This window comes from Tetrao urogallus, assembly GCF_951394365.1.
Source record: "Tetrao urogallus genome assembly, chromosome: 12".
Classification (NCBI taxonomy): domain Eukaryota; kingdom Metazoa; phylum Chordata; class Aves; order Galliformes; family Phasianidae; genus Tetrao; species Tetrao urogallus.
Window position 1 is genome coordinate 19,150,343 of NC_136825.1, and position 15,145 is coordinate 19,165,487.

The window sequence follows — 15,145 nt, forward strand, 5'->3', positions numbered from 1 at the left end:
CGTGAAGCAGGAGAAGGCAGTAAGCTCTATGGCTCTCCTGCATGATAGATAAGCACACTGCTTGGCCCCGGAGCGTGTCCAGAGAAGGGCAGCAAAGATATGAGGAGTCTGAGAACAGTCCGATAGGAGCAGCTGAAGGAATGGGGTGGGTTAGTCTGCAGAAGAGAGATCAGGGGAGAACTCACGGCTCTGCAATTCCAGACAGGAGGTTGTGGTGGGGGGGAGGGGGAGGAGGGTCAGCCTCTGCTCCCAGGTAACAGTGATGGGACAAGAAGTGATGGCTTCAAGTTTCTCCAGGAGAGGTTCAGGTTGGACATGAGGAACAATTTCTTCTCCCACAGAGCAGTGATGCAGTGGCACACCTGCCCAGGGGAAGGGGGGGGGGGGAGGGGGAAGTCCCCATCCCTGGAGGTGTTCCAGAGCCGTGGGGATGTGGCACTGAGGGATGTGAGCAGAGGGCATGAGATGTGGCACTAAGGATCATGGTTCAGTGGGCAACAATGGTGATAGGTGCACGCTTGGACAAAATGATCTTAGATGCCTTTTCCAACCTTAATGATTCTATGATTCTGTGATTCTAAATTACCCAAAGTGGCCCCAGGCTTGGCAGCATTTGGCTGAATCACAACAAATACAAATGTACCCTTGTAGCTCAGCCCTGAGAGCCATCCAGCCCCTCCTTGGCAGCGTGTGCTGGGCATGGCAATGTATCAGTTGAGTCATCCAGACTCCCCATTTGCCCAAACACTATAGCCATCCATGTTAGAAAAGTCCTTTCCACGCATTTTAAAATTTCATCCCTGCTAAAACCAACCAACCAAAAAAAAACCCTAAAAAACAAAACAAACAAAAAAAACTTATGAGAAATTTAGCAGGAGGGATATTGATCTGTTAGATCTACCTTGAAAGTTTTCTGATACAGCAACGTGAGACAGTAATGAGATGGATGGAACAGTGCCCAAGATGTCTGAGCTGCCAACGTCCATCACAGCCCTCACCCTGCCTCTGCTGCCATTTCCAAGTAGAGGAGATTCCCATGTGGATGCCCTCTTCCTGCAGCAGGGAGGGGCTCATATCACCAACCCAATGGGGAGAGATGTCAGGACAGTTGTGCATAGATGCAGACCTATTTGCAAGGGAAATGCATGAATATAGCAAACATTAGGACAGCTGCAGCTGCAGATCTCCAGGCCAGCTGGGAGCATCCAGGGATGTCCGTGATCCACCAAAACCAGTGCAAAACCCACCACTTTTGATGACAGAGCCCATGTTTTTTTTGGCCAGAGATCTCAAGGAGCTCTGTAAATGTCTCACAGTGCCCTTTGCTGGCTGTCATCATGCTGAGTAGACATATTTGCTATGCGGTGTCCAATTAAATTTCTCAACTTTGGCTCCAGAAAAAAATTCTCTTTTGAAAGTCCCCCTGACTAATTGAACAGCTTTTCAAAGTCTCCTTGTGAAACCACAATCCCTCATCCCCACTCTTCACAATCTGTAACACAGCCAGTAAATTGTAGAACCATTTTCTTTTCAGCCTGAGGTATATAATGAGGGTAACAGAAGAAAGCCCACATCTCCCAGCACAAGGAGAGAAGAGAATAAAGATTGTTGTCCCTGGGTTTCAAACCTTAATTGGAGTGCCTGAAAGCAGACTGGATCAAATAATCCAAAATAGGCCAGGCAGAAGCAGCAACCCCTGCTCCGTGTCCTCGATGCCTTTGACCCAAGTGCTGCTGTTGGTCTCTATTTGTGTGTTTTTGTGCGTTAGAAGCATCAAAGGAGGCTGGGTTGGTGCTTGGGCACTGACGGAATGCTCCCAAACAGAAGCCAGGCCAGACCCCTCCGTCCCCATTTCACAGGTGTGCTTAAGGGTGTCTGGGGAAGTGGGCTTCATCGTGAGGCTCGTTCCTTAAAAGATGTGCTCAGTGGGTGAAAGTTCAGAAGAAGCCACTGCCAAATTCTCTTAGCAATCTCCCATTAAGCCTGCCTGGGAATTAGCAGCACGCATCCACTGCTCTCAGCTGATTCATAACTTGAGTAATGAGGATGGGCATTCTGATTGGCACCAATTGGGCACTCAGGCTGTCAGGTATTAACCGAAGTGTCAACAAGACAGTGCCTGGAAGGCCAGGCGCCCTACTCAAATAGAGCAATGTTTGCTTCACAAGCTTTCATGGTACTTTCTGTTTCCATCTTGGCAGGGATAAGCTTTAGGTGCAGGTCAGGAGTAACAATTTTAGGGAGAGATGGGCAGTAAAACTTTGCTATACAGAAATAGGCAGGAAATGAACAGTTGTGGAAATTAATCCCATATGCTGATCATACCAGTGGCTTGAACTCATAGGAGAGTTTCTGGGCTGCATCCAACCTTGCACCAGATAAACGACACACGGGCCCTGGTAAAAGCTAAACTGGTGTGTAAGTGTCAGCACACAGTGCAGGGAGATGCAGTGCTTAATGCAACCTGTAGTCCTGACCCTACGTACCCAGGGTAAGGGCCGTCCACCTGGCAGAATGAAGGTGGCCCAGCTCAAAAAGTAAAAAAACCTTGATTCTAATATACATCTGCTAATGATGAGAGAAGACAAATGAGTCCAAAAATTACTTCAGCTCTTTACTGCTGCAACACAGTGGGCACTAAATATCCTCATAGCTGTGCTGAAAGAAAAAAGCATCCCTGGAAGGGCTTGGTGGCACAAATGTTGGGAAGTTACCGTCATGAGGCTGGTCAATGGCAGAAATTAAATCCTGATTCAGTACACCAATTTCAAGGGTTTAAAGGGTGGGCAGAAGTACAGGACACATCTATTGACAGCTTGTAGGGAAGGCCAGAAAACAGCTTTCATAATTTTTGCATTAGCTCAAAATTCATCTGGTTGATAGGTTTGTTTATCACTTTGGGAACAGCATGTCCTGATTTAAACAGATGTCATCTCTTCAAAGCCACATGTGATGAACTCAGCAAGGACTTGGAAGGATAACTAAATGTACAACGGAGAGAGCTAGGAAACTTATACTTTACACAGAAGTCTGAATAACTGAAAGCAGATCAAAACTTCCCCTTGCAAAAAAACTTCGTTATGTAGTTTTACAAGGTGCTTCTTGTTTGCAACATGAAATTTTGACAATCCAAATGCAAGATGTTGATTGTTATGATTTGTTTTTAAGCAAGAAAAATAAATTCAGGCTGGTTGCCAGGTCATGGAAGTACCCAACAGTTTTAGCCATACTTTAAAAACTTAATTCATCACTGCATTTTTCCACTTGAATGTGGGTGGCTGCTAATACTGTTTTTTATTATGCAAGAATTATAAATATTCTTACTTAGAACTAATGAATTAATTTGGATGCACCAGTGAGATATGAATAGCTCAAGGTTTTCCCTGGGCGTGAGGAGCAGTAGTCAAGCAGCAGGTAATTACCCTGACCTGGAAGCTAAGTGGTTTTTGATGAGTAACTCATTAGGAGCAGGGACCACAGTGCTCTGAGAGCTCATAGTAAGAGCACAGATTGCAAAACAGGCACACAGTTGTGGCAGTGCAAGAAGAGCTGTGTGCATTTGGATGGTTATTAGCTGCAGATGGTTTTCTATCCTGATATGTAATATGGAGTGTTGCAGCTCTGGCCTGGAATCTTCTTAAGATGTGATAAAAGCAACCAAAGTCAAAGTCACGAGGTGTTCAGTGTTGTATTATTGAGATCCCAGCTGGTCACCACCATTCCAATTCTGCATAAATGCATTCCCTAAAAGAGTCTCAAGTTGATGGGGAGGATGGGGAGATAAGTACTTGTGGGAGATGGAGAGGTCAGCTCAACCTCATCGAATGTCAACTCACTGATAATGAGGCTCTGGAAAGGAGACAGAAGGTCTGAATAAACAGGGGTGTTCTGTACCTAGGCATAAGATAAACTCTCTGCTGATTTTAAGACTTGTTATGGAATTTGCTTGCTTTCTAGACAATGGATCAGTGGAAATTTACTGAATACGTGTGTTAGAATATTAAAAGGCTTGCTTAGAAGAATAAGTGCAGAGACGGATACACACTATGATCATGATCATCACAGCAATAAAGCAGTATTCCTGGCACAAGAACCCTATGTCGTGTTGCTACCTCACGACAAGTACTCCAAGTCCTTTAATAACTATGAGGAAAATTACCATGCCAAATTCCAACTAAGTTGCCTTCTAAAAATGTTTCAATAAATTAAGAAGGTAATTAATAATTGATGCCTGCTATTTTTAAACTCCAAACAACTCCAGAAAAAACATTTTTGCCCAGAAGTGAGATGCCATGAAAAGAGATAGGTCCATGCAGGGTGAGCAAGCCTCTTAGGTTTCCAGAATAAAGAAAGGACTAAGGAACAACTGCACCCGCTGCAGGGCATCAAGCAAACGGTATGGGGTACTTGGCACACGCAGTGATAGGGCAGGGGAAGTGCAGTGCTAAGTTCGTCCTATTCTCCTAACCCAGAATCCCTCCTCTAAGGTGACATTATGACATATCTCAGTTCTACGGATCCAGGGGACAGCATTGGCATGGGGCATTACTGGCACATTAGGAAGCCATTATCAGAGCAGCGCTGCTGGTTACAGGTGGGAGGAGGAGCTCTAAGAGGAGCTGGCACCATCCTGCTGCAAGCTGACAGGGCTCCATGGTCACTCTGGTGTCCAAAGCTGTTTATGTTCCCTGTTTGTGAGCAGCAGACATGCCCCCATCATTTGTAGCACAAACTCGCCACACTGGGATATGCTTTATAAATAAAGGTATTAAAGGCATAAATCTCCTTTAAGGAGCTCCTAAGTGCCTCTAGCAGATAACTGTAGGCAACTATTTAAAGAATGAGTCTCCTGGGATGGGAATGGGCATCACTCTGCCACCCTCAGAGGTTCTTAATCAAGAAACCTTTTCCATCCACCTGCTGCTGCTGTGCTCCAGCTCTTTCTTTACAGCTCTGCTACATCCTCAGCAGGCTCTGAGCTGAAGGTCAGGTCAACAGAAGTCTGACACCTTCCTCTAAGTACAACCGATGAATTTTTTAAAAATTTTACATTCAAATTTCTTTGTATTTCATCTCCAAGAACAGCTGAACATGTTCAAGAGAGCACACACTGAATGGCTTTGTTCCCATCCATGTCTTCAAACACACATCTGAGTACACTCCAGTGGATCATTTCTTATCATGTCTACAACCAAGAGCAGACAGAAACCTTTCCTGTCACTGCAGTGAATTAATGGGGTGATACAGTTGTGTCCCTACAATGCCACTGTCATTTTCAGCCACACTCGTGCTGCCCTATCCCTTAGCAGGGTCAGTATCTGAGCCATTTTCCAAGACACTGGTTACAGATAATTATAAAGAAAACAGATACAAAACAGGGAAGGATGTCCTTTAGAAAATGACTTGATGATTCATTGTGTCAGCTTTACCAAATTACACGCAGAATATGCTCTGAGCAGAACTGATTGCATACTCTGAGGAAAAGGCACTTCCCTGAGATCCTGGGGGCAGGATTTATTTGCTGAAGGTGACACAGCCTGGTGTTATTTGCAGCAAAGTGCCCGGTCAGCTCTCCGGCCAGCTGCTCACATTGCAGCAGCTAATGGCAGCATCTTGCATTGATAGCACGGTGCTATCAAGATGCCCAGCCATGGGAGACCCCGGCTGCAGGGACTGGAGATTTTGAAATACTTGTTCTGTTTCCATCAAGCAACATTTTTATAACTAATTGTTGAAATTAGGCTGTTCTATTAAAATCAAAGCATCTTAATCTGAATGCTGCCATTAATTTGAATGCTGGGCTATTTATCTTGTCATTGATTAACAGCTTTTGGAAGAGTTGCAAAGTACGTGTTAGATAACCCAGATGATGAACAGCTCTGCTCCGTGAGCCCACAGCAAGATGCCTCCATTTTCCTTCCACACGCCAATTAAATGATTAAGTATTGTTTTTCAGGGCCGGAGGAATTACATGGCAGTAGGTGGGTTTATTAGCAAAGAAGGAAAAACACTCCTACATGAAAGGAAAAGGTCATTCTGAGTGACTGACAGCCATGCCCCTCAAAGCATGTCTGGAGGTAGCTCAATTATTCACTGTCAGGTCATGGCCCAGCCCTTTGCCCTTTTCTCAGACTATTTACCAGTTTCTCCAGACATCTCCAATGCATTCGTCACATCAAGATGTACTACCCAGTCTGTTGCTCATATAGATGGTCATAAATGTAGCTGTTGTCAATAGGGAAGAGGCTGGGGGCAACTCAAACTGGTCACAGAGACCAAGGCATCCTTCGATGAGTAAGAGCTGCTCCGTTACTTTACCTTAAGCACCTTAGCACACAGCTTAGGCACTGAGCAGAATCACCTGCAGGCAGGAACCTCAGCATGGTAGGAAATGTAGAAACCCCTTTCTACAGGGGAGTTGGTCTGGATGGCCTGCAAGAGTCCCTAGACACTCAAATGTTTCTAGGATAACATGCAATGGCATCTAATTCTATTGTACATGAATTAGTAATTTAATGTGAGGAGCTTTGGAAGAAAGGAGAGGGAGAAGCTCTGCAATCCCCATGGCCGTGCTCTGCAGTTACTACACCTGAACTGGGCGTGCTGTGTTCACACCACACACACTGCTTTATGGGGCTGGAAGCAATCAAGATGCTGGAAAGAATTCCACATGTAACAACTCTTGGCTGTAGGGATTTGCACTTTAAATAGGACACCTCCTTAAGCGTATAGTGGAAGGAGTAGCATGGGAACTTGCATATGACAATTTCAGCTGGAGACTCAGTCATTTAGCAAGTTGGAAACAGGTGGAAATCAACTCAGCAGTACAACTGAGCACCCAAGTCTGCTGGGAATACAGATGTGCACCAGCAGGACAGGGCTCTGCAAAGACCCTTACATGACAACACCACAGCAACCTGCACCCAGATTTGTAATTTTTTTTTTCAAATTTTTGCAGGGACTCTATGGCAAATATGTCACAGGAGATTCACAATAATTTAATACTTTGTGACCTAGACTCTCTACTTCTAAGCCATGCAAACACCCCTATCTGATGGTCAGAGAGCATCCAGGGGAGCACTGTGGTGCTAGACATGTTCACATTGGATATTAGGAGAAAATTCTTCTCTCAAAGAGCAGTGAGGCTGTGGCACAGCTGCCCAGGCAGATAAGGAAGTCACTGTCCCTGGAGGTGTCCAGAGCTGTGGGGATGTGGCACTGAGGGATGTGGGCATGGTGGGGCTGGGCTGGGGTTGGGCTTGACGGTCTTAGTGGTCTTTTCTCTGATGTGTGTGCCCGGTCCACCCAGAACCAGGCTACAGATATTCACAGTGCAGATTTATTTTGCAAAGCTGTTCCAAGATGACAAAGAACTGGTCCTTCATTTATCACTTGACTGAGGTTAACAAAAATATACTTGTTATTTTGAGACTTTTAAAATTGCCCCAAATTTGGCAGGTATTGCGGTGCAGACTTGCACACGGGTATCACATCTGCCCTAAGAATACCTCAGCCAAAGAAACGACAAAACCTATTCCAACGCTTAAACACCACCAGTGTCAGTCCCAGCAAGACGGATGGCATTTAAACAGTTACCATCTGGGAAAAAGAACAGTAGTGCTGACAAAAGTTCAGTGACTAAATGGTGAGACATGAATGTCCAGACTTACCATTTTTGTCAGCTCTTCTAAAAATCTGGAATTGAAAGAGAGAGAGAAAGAAGGATTACTCAGGAGTTTGGTTGCACCCCCCAAACATCCATATGCTTCCCCCACCCAATCCCAGCTCCTGCTCCAGTGCAAAGGGCAAGTATTCCCTGGGAAGCATCAGTGCTTTGGCTTTGGAAGTAACCAAAGGGTCTGGTGGTAGGAAGAGTCTTTTTCAGCACACTGCAATTAATAGCAGAACCCTTGTGCAAGGGCTGAAATCTTACAGGCTGCTGCCAGGAATGGCTGTTAGCACAGGTTTGGCCATAAATTACTGAAAAATTAAGATGCTCATAAACTGGACAGAAAAAGAGACAACATTATCATCACCTCTTCATATCTGACTCTATTAATTTGAGCCAGAGCAGAGATTTTGGCTGTTCAAAGGCATTTCCCTGCAGAGGGAATAAAAGCACCAGGACAGATCAGAGAGCCAGAAAAATGCAATCTTTTCTGGGTCATAAAATCATTACAGGAAAAAAAAAAGTCAGAGAAGAAACTGCTGCACACAAGAAACCCAAGAGACAAATTGCATTGCAGAATATGCTATTTAAATGCATACAGTTTAATTAAGCAACATTAATCATTCTGCTGGAACTGCTTCCTAGGCTGCACAGGGCTAAGTCGAAGCTGCTCTTTCTTGGGCTCTTTCTTGGGCAGAAGCAAGCACTTTCTGCTTCATATGAATGGCGCAAACAGCCACATCCCAACCTTCAGGAGCCATAGAAGCCCTGCAAGATTTAGAGCTTGCCACCACACTTCTTGGGCTGACCATTTCTGAGGACAACCAGAAGTGTGGAGGGAAATCCTACGTCTGCAGGCTCATGGACCATGAGGATATGGGTTTTGAAGGAGCAGGCATTGTTTTCCATGGGATGGAAGAATTAGTGGGCCAGTGGGACATCAGGCAGCCCCAGGATTTCTGCACACATCACTCAGCCATGAGCACCACGCTCATGGAAATGACTGTATTCCTGACTTGGACGACCCATGTCCTTGATTTATTTTACAGGGCCAAGCTGCTTAGCATTGCTGTCAGTGAGCAAGTTCTTAATTGGATTGCTACAATTTTGCCTAGGAAAATGATAAAACAGGACACCAGAAAAGAAAGCTATTCAAGATACAGCCACCTGTTAGCATGGGCAGACGGACCATGGCATGAAGGAACATCAGGAGGCTGATGGAGATGTGATTTGCTCTGTGATGGCTTGCCAGTGCTGCCTAAAATGTTGCTCCTGCAAGGAATAAGGATTTACACTAAACTGTAAAACTAAAGCAAACTGCACCAGCCACCTGGGTGGGTGCTATTTTCACAGCTGGTAAAAAGAAATTATCTAGCCCACAATGTACTGCACTGAGCTTCTCCTCATCAGTCGTGTTACAAAGCTATCAGGGAAACTTCTGAAGAACAAGCTAAACTGTACAGTGAGGATTCCCACAGCATGGTCCAGATTAACCTGTGTTATGGGATGTACTCTTGAAGTACATGCAGTTCCCTGGCTGCAGCATACTTAGAATCATTAAGGTTGGAAAGGATTTCTAATATCATCATGTCCAACATTCCACCTATTTCCAATACTGCCCTCAAACCACAGTTTGTGCCACATCCCCATGGCTCCTGAACACCTCGAGGGATGGGGACTCTTCCACCTCCCTGGGCAGCTGTGCTACTGCCTGTCCACTCTTTTAGAGAAGTTCTTCCTAATACCCAAATTGAACCTCCTCTGAAGCAACTTGAGGCCGTTACCTCTCATCCTGTCTTGCTCCATTTGCCAGGTGGTTAGATGCACATAATCACTACTGTACCTTGAGCCAGCAACATCTTTCAAGAGTTCCAATGGCTTTCTCTAAAATGTACATTTTCTGTGGTGCTCTCAAATAGCTACTGCAATTATTTGACAGAAGAAAGCAATTCAAAACGTTGGTGGTAACAATAAACTTTAAGTAAAATTGATGGTTTCAAATTTAAACAGTCAGCTCTGATTTCTCAGAGCTCTTGGATGAGAAAGAGCTACACTGGAGGCTACTTGAGGGAGGTTTTCTTGGCAATTTCATTAAATTGACACAATCACTCCCCTAACAAGCCCAGGAATTATTGCAGGGTTTGTAGAGTTCATTATTCTTTCAGCAGGTTAGCACGATGTTGATTTAAAATGGAGTGCAGCTGGGCCAGATTTCTGTGTTCCTGCTGATCTCAGTGCAGAATCGAGGACAAACAAGATCTGTCCTCCTGGGTGAGGAGAGCCTGCGGGTGACAGAACACCATCCAGGGAGACACAAAGTGCAGGCGGATCTGCTCACGGTGTTCCCTCATCCCTGTGCTGTTGCTCTCCTCATCTGGAGTTTGTCCTCATCTGGAGCTGAGACAAGGCTTTACGAACTCCCATAAGGAAATTCCTCTCCAACGACCTCTGTTATTCTTTCTGGTGCTAATGACAGAAAATAACGACTCGAAATATTACTGCTTTGGACTACATCATTACAGGCCGTCCTGCAATGGTCTTTCCCCACGCAGGGCAAGGGCCTGGCTGGGTGTTTCAGTAGGAAATACAATGTTGGCATGGAAACGCGGTCCCAGTCATTGTGCCCCTACAAAGCTGCAGAGCTGCAGGGTTCACAGCACGTCCTCCCAGAGAGGAGCAGCCGACACCATGCCCTCGCCTTTCACCTCTCCTCTTACTGCTCTGCTTTTTACTGCCTCGCTCTCAGAAATCAAGGCTGAAAGAGAGTGGCAGGGGTTGCAGTTGACGCTGTTCTGTGTAAAGTGCTGGTAGTTCCGTGAGCGCCAGCCTTGGGTGCAGCTCCATCAAGGATGGCAGAGATAAGTTAGTCCTCAGCAAAACACAGAGCAGGTCAAACTAAAAGCTTAATCTGACATGAAGGCGGGGGCATTGCTTTCCTCAGGGGTTTTCAAACTAGGGCCAAAAAGAGTAGCCATGAGGCACACGGCCACTGTTGGCCAAGCCAGGGGCTGTGCCCCTCCCAGCAGCTTCACCTCAAAAGGAGCCAACGGGGCAGCATGGCTGCTGGTTCTCGGCACTTCCATCCAATGTGTTTCCCACTTGCATGATCAGAGGTGGTATGGACAGTGAGGGCATGAGTAAGAGCAGTCTGTAACTAAGAACTGAAGTACTCCCAGACAGAGTAATACCTGTCTAGACATTTCCCACATCTTAGGAGCCTATAATCCCAGCTCTGTATTGCACGTATACTCAGTCACACACAGCAAATACCACCTGATACAGTTTTTTCCAAAACCCCACTCCTATTTTCCCTTTTATAAGTCTTATGATACTTGTGGATCATCTCTGAACCAGAAATGTCACTGTGACCACAGGTGGCTGTAGGACCACCGTGCCAATTTCAACGCCTTTGCAAAAGGGATTTTGACCTCCTGGCTGCAGGCAGAAACTGCCCACAAAGGGCATCTCAAGCAGCCCAGGACGAAGACAGAGATCACAATCTGATCTCCTTCTATGACCAGATGACCTGCCTGGTGGATTAGGGAAAAACTGTGGATGTAGTCTGCCTAGACTTGAGTAAAGCCTTTGACACTGGCTTCCATAATGTTCTCCTGCAGAAGCTGCAGCCCATGGCTTGGACAGGTAGAGTCTTTACTGGGTAAAAAATTGCCTGGATGGCCAGGCCCAGAGAGTAGTGGTGAATGGAGTTACATCCAGCTGGCAGTTACAAGCGGTGATCCCCGGGGGTCAGTGCTGGGGTCAGCCCTACTTAGTATCCATAGTGATGATTTGGACAAGGGGATTGAGAACATCTTCAGTAATTTTGCAGTTCACACCAAGTTGGGGGGAAGTGTTGGTCTGAGTGTAGGAAGGCCCAGGAATCTAGATAGGCTGGATCAATGGGCTAAGGCCAACTGCATGAGCTTTAACAAGGCCAAGTGCCAGGTTCTGCACTTCAGACACAACCTCATGCATCACTTCAGGGTTGGGGTAGCTGGAATTCTGCCCAGCGAGGTGATGGAGTCACCATCTGTGGAGGTATTAAAGACCCATGGAGATGTGGCACTGAGGGATGTGTTTACTAGGCATGGTGGGGGTGGGTAGGGGTTGAACCTGGGGATCTGAGAGGTCTTTTCCAACCTTAATGAGTCTATGATTCTATATAAACATTGCCATAATCTTATCTCAGAAGCTATGGGTAGAATTCTTTTATCTCCAGCAGCCCAGATGCTGTCAGTCTGAGTCTGGGGCTCCTGATGACAGGGCAGCACTATGCGGACTCACCATGGGATGCAAGCACCCAGGTGAACCCCTGGGTGATACCAGCTGACACTGTGTGAGCTCACCACTGAGCACATCTGTTCCTTCTGCCACCACCACTCAGGATCATCTCTCACTCCTGGTTTCATTGCTGCAGCTTCAAGAAATGCTAAGGACTTAAATCTCTTCCTCATTAGTCCATTACCAGGTTTTCACCATTCCACAGTTTTAGCAGTTTGAGCTGAACTATTATTCAATATTATTCAACTTTTACCTAGAAAGACACAAGAAAAATAAAGGGAAATTCTGGAGACATCCCGAAGTTATGATTTATCCCTGAAGCAACAGCAGCCAGGCTGGTGGCAGAAGACATCTGCTCCCCTTGGACCTCCTTCCTCAGCCCTTGCTTTCACCCCACAACATCCTGGTTTTGTTTCTTGGATGCAAAGGGAGCAGGAAAGTTCTCACTGACCCATTACCACCCTCTTGGCATAGAAGAGTCAGAACAAACACTTTGATGATGTTGAGTCTGAAGAAATCCAGAACAGATAAGAAGTGACTGCCATGTCATTAGCATCAGAGCCACTTTAAGCAATTCATAACCAAAGCAAGCTTAGCCCTCACCTCAACTCGTGAGGATGTTATTTAAACACAGAATCTGCCAGGGCTCTTCCTGTATGCCCTGAGGAGCCACAGTGCTTGGAGCTGGAACTGCTCTTCCCATACGCACACAGAGCACGGAAGCTGCATGAGCTAATTGGAAATATCTAAGGATTACTGTGGAATCATTGTTACCTTTTGCTGCCTTGTGAACACTAACACAAATGCACATTTTCCCAGTTGTTAAGGCTGGCTTTCTCAATGCCCTTGAAGAGCCAGTTATAGTAAACCCACAACTTACACAGAAGTTTCTATTGTAGCTGGAGAAAAGTGAGAAGTGTGTTCTAAAGAAGGAGAAAAGAAAAAAAAAAACAAAAAACACCACAAACCCTCAAACTTTACATTTCCAGAACCCATTTCTCTTTTCAGCAGGTAAGAAAGGGCTCCAGTCCCATTGTGAAGGAGAAATGGGCTGAGGACCCGCATGTCCTAGTTCCCAATGGCTGAACCATTCTAAAAACTGAGGGCTCATTTTCTCAGCTCAAAGTAGAATAAAAAATCCATTTAAAGAAAGTGAAGTTGAACAGATAAGGCACTGTATTTTCTGGGAACACAGCCCTAGCTCAAAAATCTCAGAATCTCTAGGTATCCAATTAATTGCCCCCCCCCCCGTTACACATACGCTCCCAAGCCCACACTGCTGTAAGATTTCAGCAGGGCAGGAAAAAAAAAAAAAGAGAAAAATTTAACATAAAAAATCATAAGGGTATTTCATTTCTCATTTTGATTTCTCCAGGCATGACCAGCCATCAGCGTTCTGCTCTCTCCTCTGCTTTTGGCTGCCCAATAGACACAGTCGAGTTGTTTCATCCAGGGAACTGGAATGCCTAGCCGCCCGTGGTGCTCACATACTGGATGAGTTACACTCACCAGCCCATACCAGCACTTACAAATGGCTTAGAAAACACAAGGGCTTGCCTGGAAGAGCTCTGGCTGCCTGACGCTGAAGGGGCCAAGAGAGCATGAATTATCCTTCATGACTGCCAGCGCCTCTGGAGCTTATTTTTGCACTCACAACATTTTATTTTTAAAGCTAGCGTATAGCAGAGCTGAGGATGCACACATTTAATAATTAGATGCTGCAGCCAGAAAATCTGTGTAATTACACCATTTGCACACCAGTTATTTCATCCCATTCTCCCAATTCATTTAAGCACAAATAACCTCACCATCCCCCTAATCAGGAAGCCTATAAATACCCAAGTGGAGGCACCAGGCACACCACTGTGTGTTCCCCAGACCCTGGTAAGTGAGCCCTGGATTTGATGCACCCACAGGCAGGCAGTACCACACTGCCATCCTGTCAGGTATTGGGGTGCAGGAGTCAGGGTGCACTCCAAAACTTAGGGAGTGATGGGGACCCTCCTGCAAGTGATTTGTGTGACTTGGAGTCTTGCATCCCCATCAGGTTGAGCTGATGCCAGGATTAAGGACTCACAGTGCATTCCCATACTCAGGTGATGGATGGTCTGGGGGCTGCAGGACATGGGAAAGGGGATGCAGGACCCAGGGTGTACTCCCATGCTCAGACCAGGAGCCCAGCCAGCCTGGGGGATGAGCAGAAAGGGCATTTGAGCTGCATCCGCACCCCCAGCGAGCCCATGGGGTAAGACCCAGGACCCAGGATATAATCCCAATCTTAAAGTGCTCCCAGTGTGCAGGACCCCACATCCAGCCAGAATAGGGGTGCATTGCCCAGGCAAGGGGATGCAGGGTCTGGGCTCATATACCCTACGCTCATAGGGTCCGGGAGATGCAGGATCAAGCTGCACCTTATTCCTATCTGCCTCGGGGCGGACAGGGCAGGAACCGGGATGCACCCATTCGCAGCCAGTCGCGGATGCAGGACCCATGCAAGGGAATGCAGGACCAGGAAATAACCCCGATGCCAAGCCGGTCGGGGGGTGCGGGATGCAGCAGGAGGGCTGCAGGAATCCCTGTGCACTCCCGTGGGCTTGCAGGACCCGCGCTAAGGGGATGCCCGACCCCGAGCCGAGGGACCTCGGGGTCACTCACATCGAGGATGACGGAGGTGCCCTTCCTCTGCGCGGAGGCTCCCGAGGTGAGCAGCTCCCTGTCGGCGACGCCCTTGTCGCTCATCCTGGCCCCGACCCAGCGCAGCAGCCCGTCCAGCCCGCGCAGCGCCGGCGCTGGCTTCCGCAGCAGCCTGTGCACGCCGGCCCGGCAGTACCGCGCCGCCTGCTCGCACATCGCTCCGCCCGGCCTCGTGCCGGAGCCGGGGCTCCCTCCTCCTCATCCTCCTCCTCCTCCTCCTCCTTCTTCCCCCTCCTCCTCCTTCTCGCCCTCCTCCTCCGCATCGCGGCCAGGGGCGGGCTCCTACTTCCTCGCTCTGTCCTTCTGTCAGATTTCGGGGTGGGGGTCCCAGCGCAGTTCTCATCTCCCTCCCAGAGCAGCTCTTCAGACGTGATTCTTGCTAGTAAATAAAACTTGGTTCTGATCCCACAGCCCAAAAAGCCCCTACGACAAACAGCCAGGGATGTCAGTTGGGGAAATGCTGCATCTGTGGCTGCAGAGCTAAGAGTGGTGCTCAGCCGA

The 15,145-nt window shown here is 47.1% G+C and overlaps 1 protein-coding gene across 1 annotated transcript in view; it reads right to left on the reverse strand.

The window, feature by feature from the left end:
• NECAB2 (N-terminal EF-hand calcium binding protein 2) overlaps window positions 1–14,800 on the reverse strand; it is a gene marked incomplete at both ends in the record, with an annotated part of 52,995 nt that extends 38,195 nt beyond the window's left edge. Inside the window, 2 exons of the mRNA XM_079541595.1 lie at window positions 7,671–7,695; window positions 14,606–14,800. Coding sequence (XP_079397721.1) covers window positions 7,671–7,695; window positions 14,606–14,800 — 220 coding nt within the window. The remainder of the gene's footprint in view (window positions 1–7,670; window positions 7,696–14,605) is intronic.
• Between the last annotated feature and the right edge of the window lie 345 nt (window positions 14,801–15,145).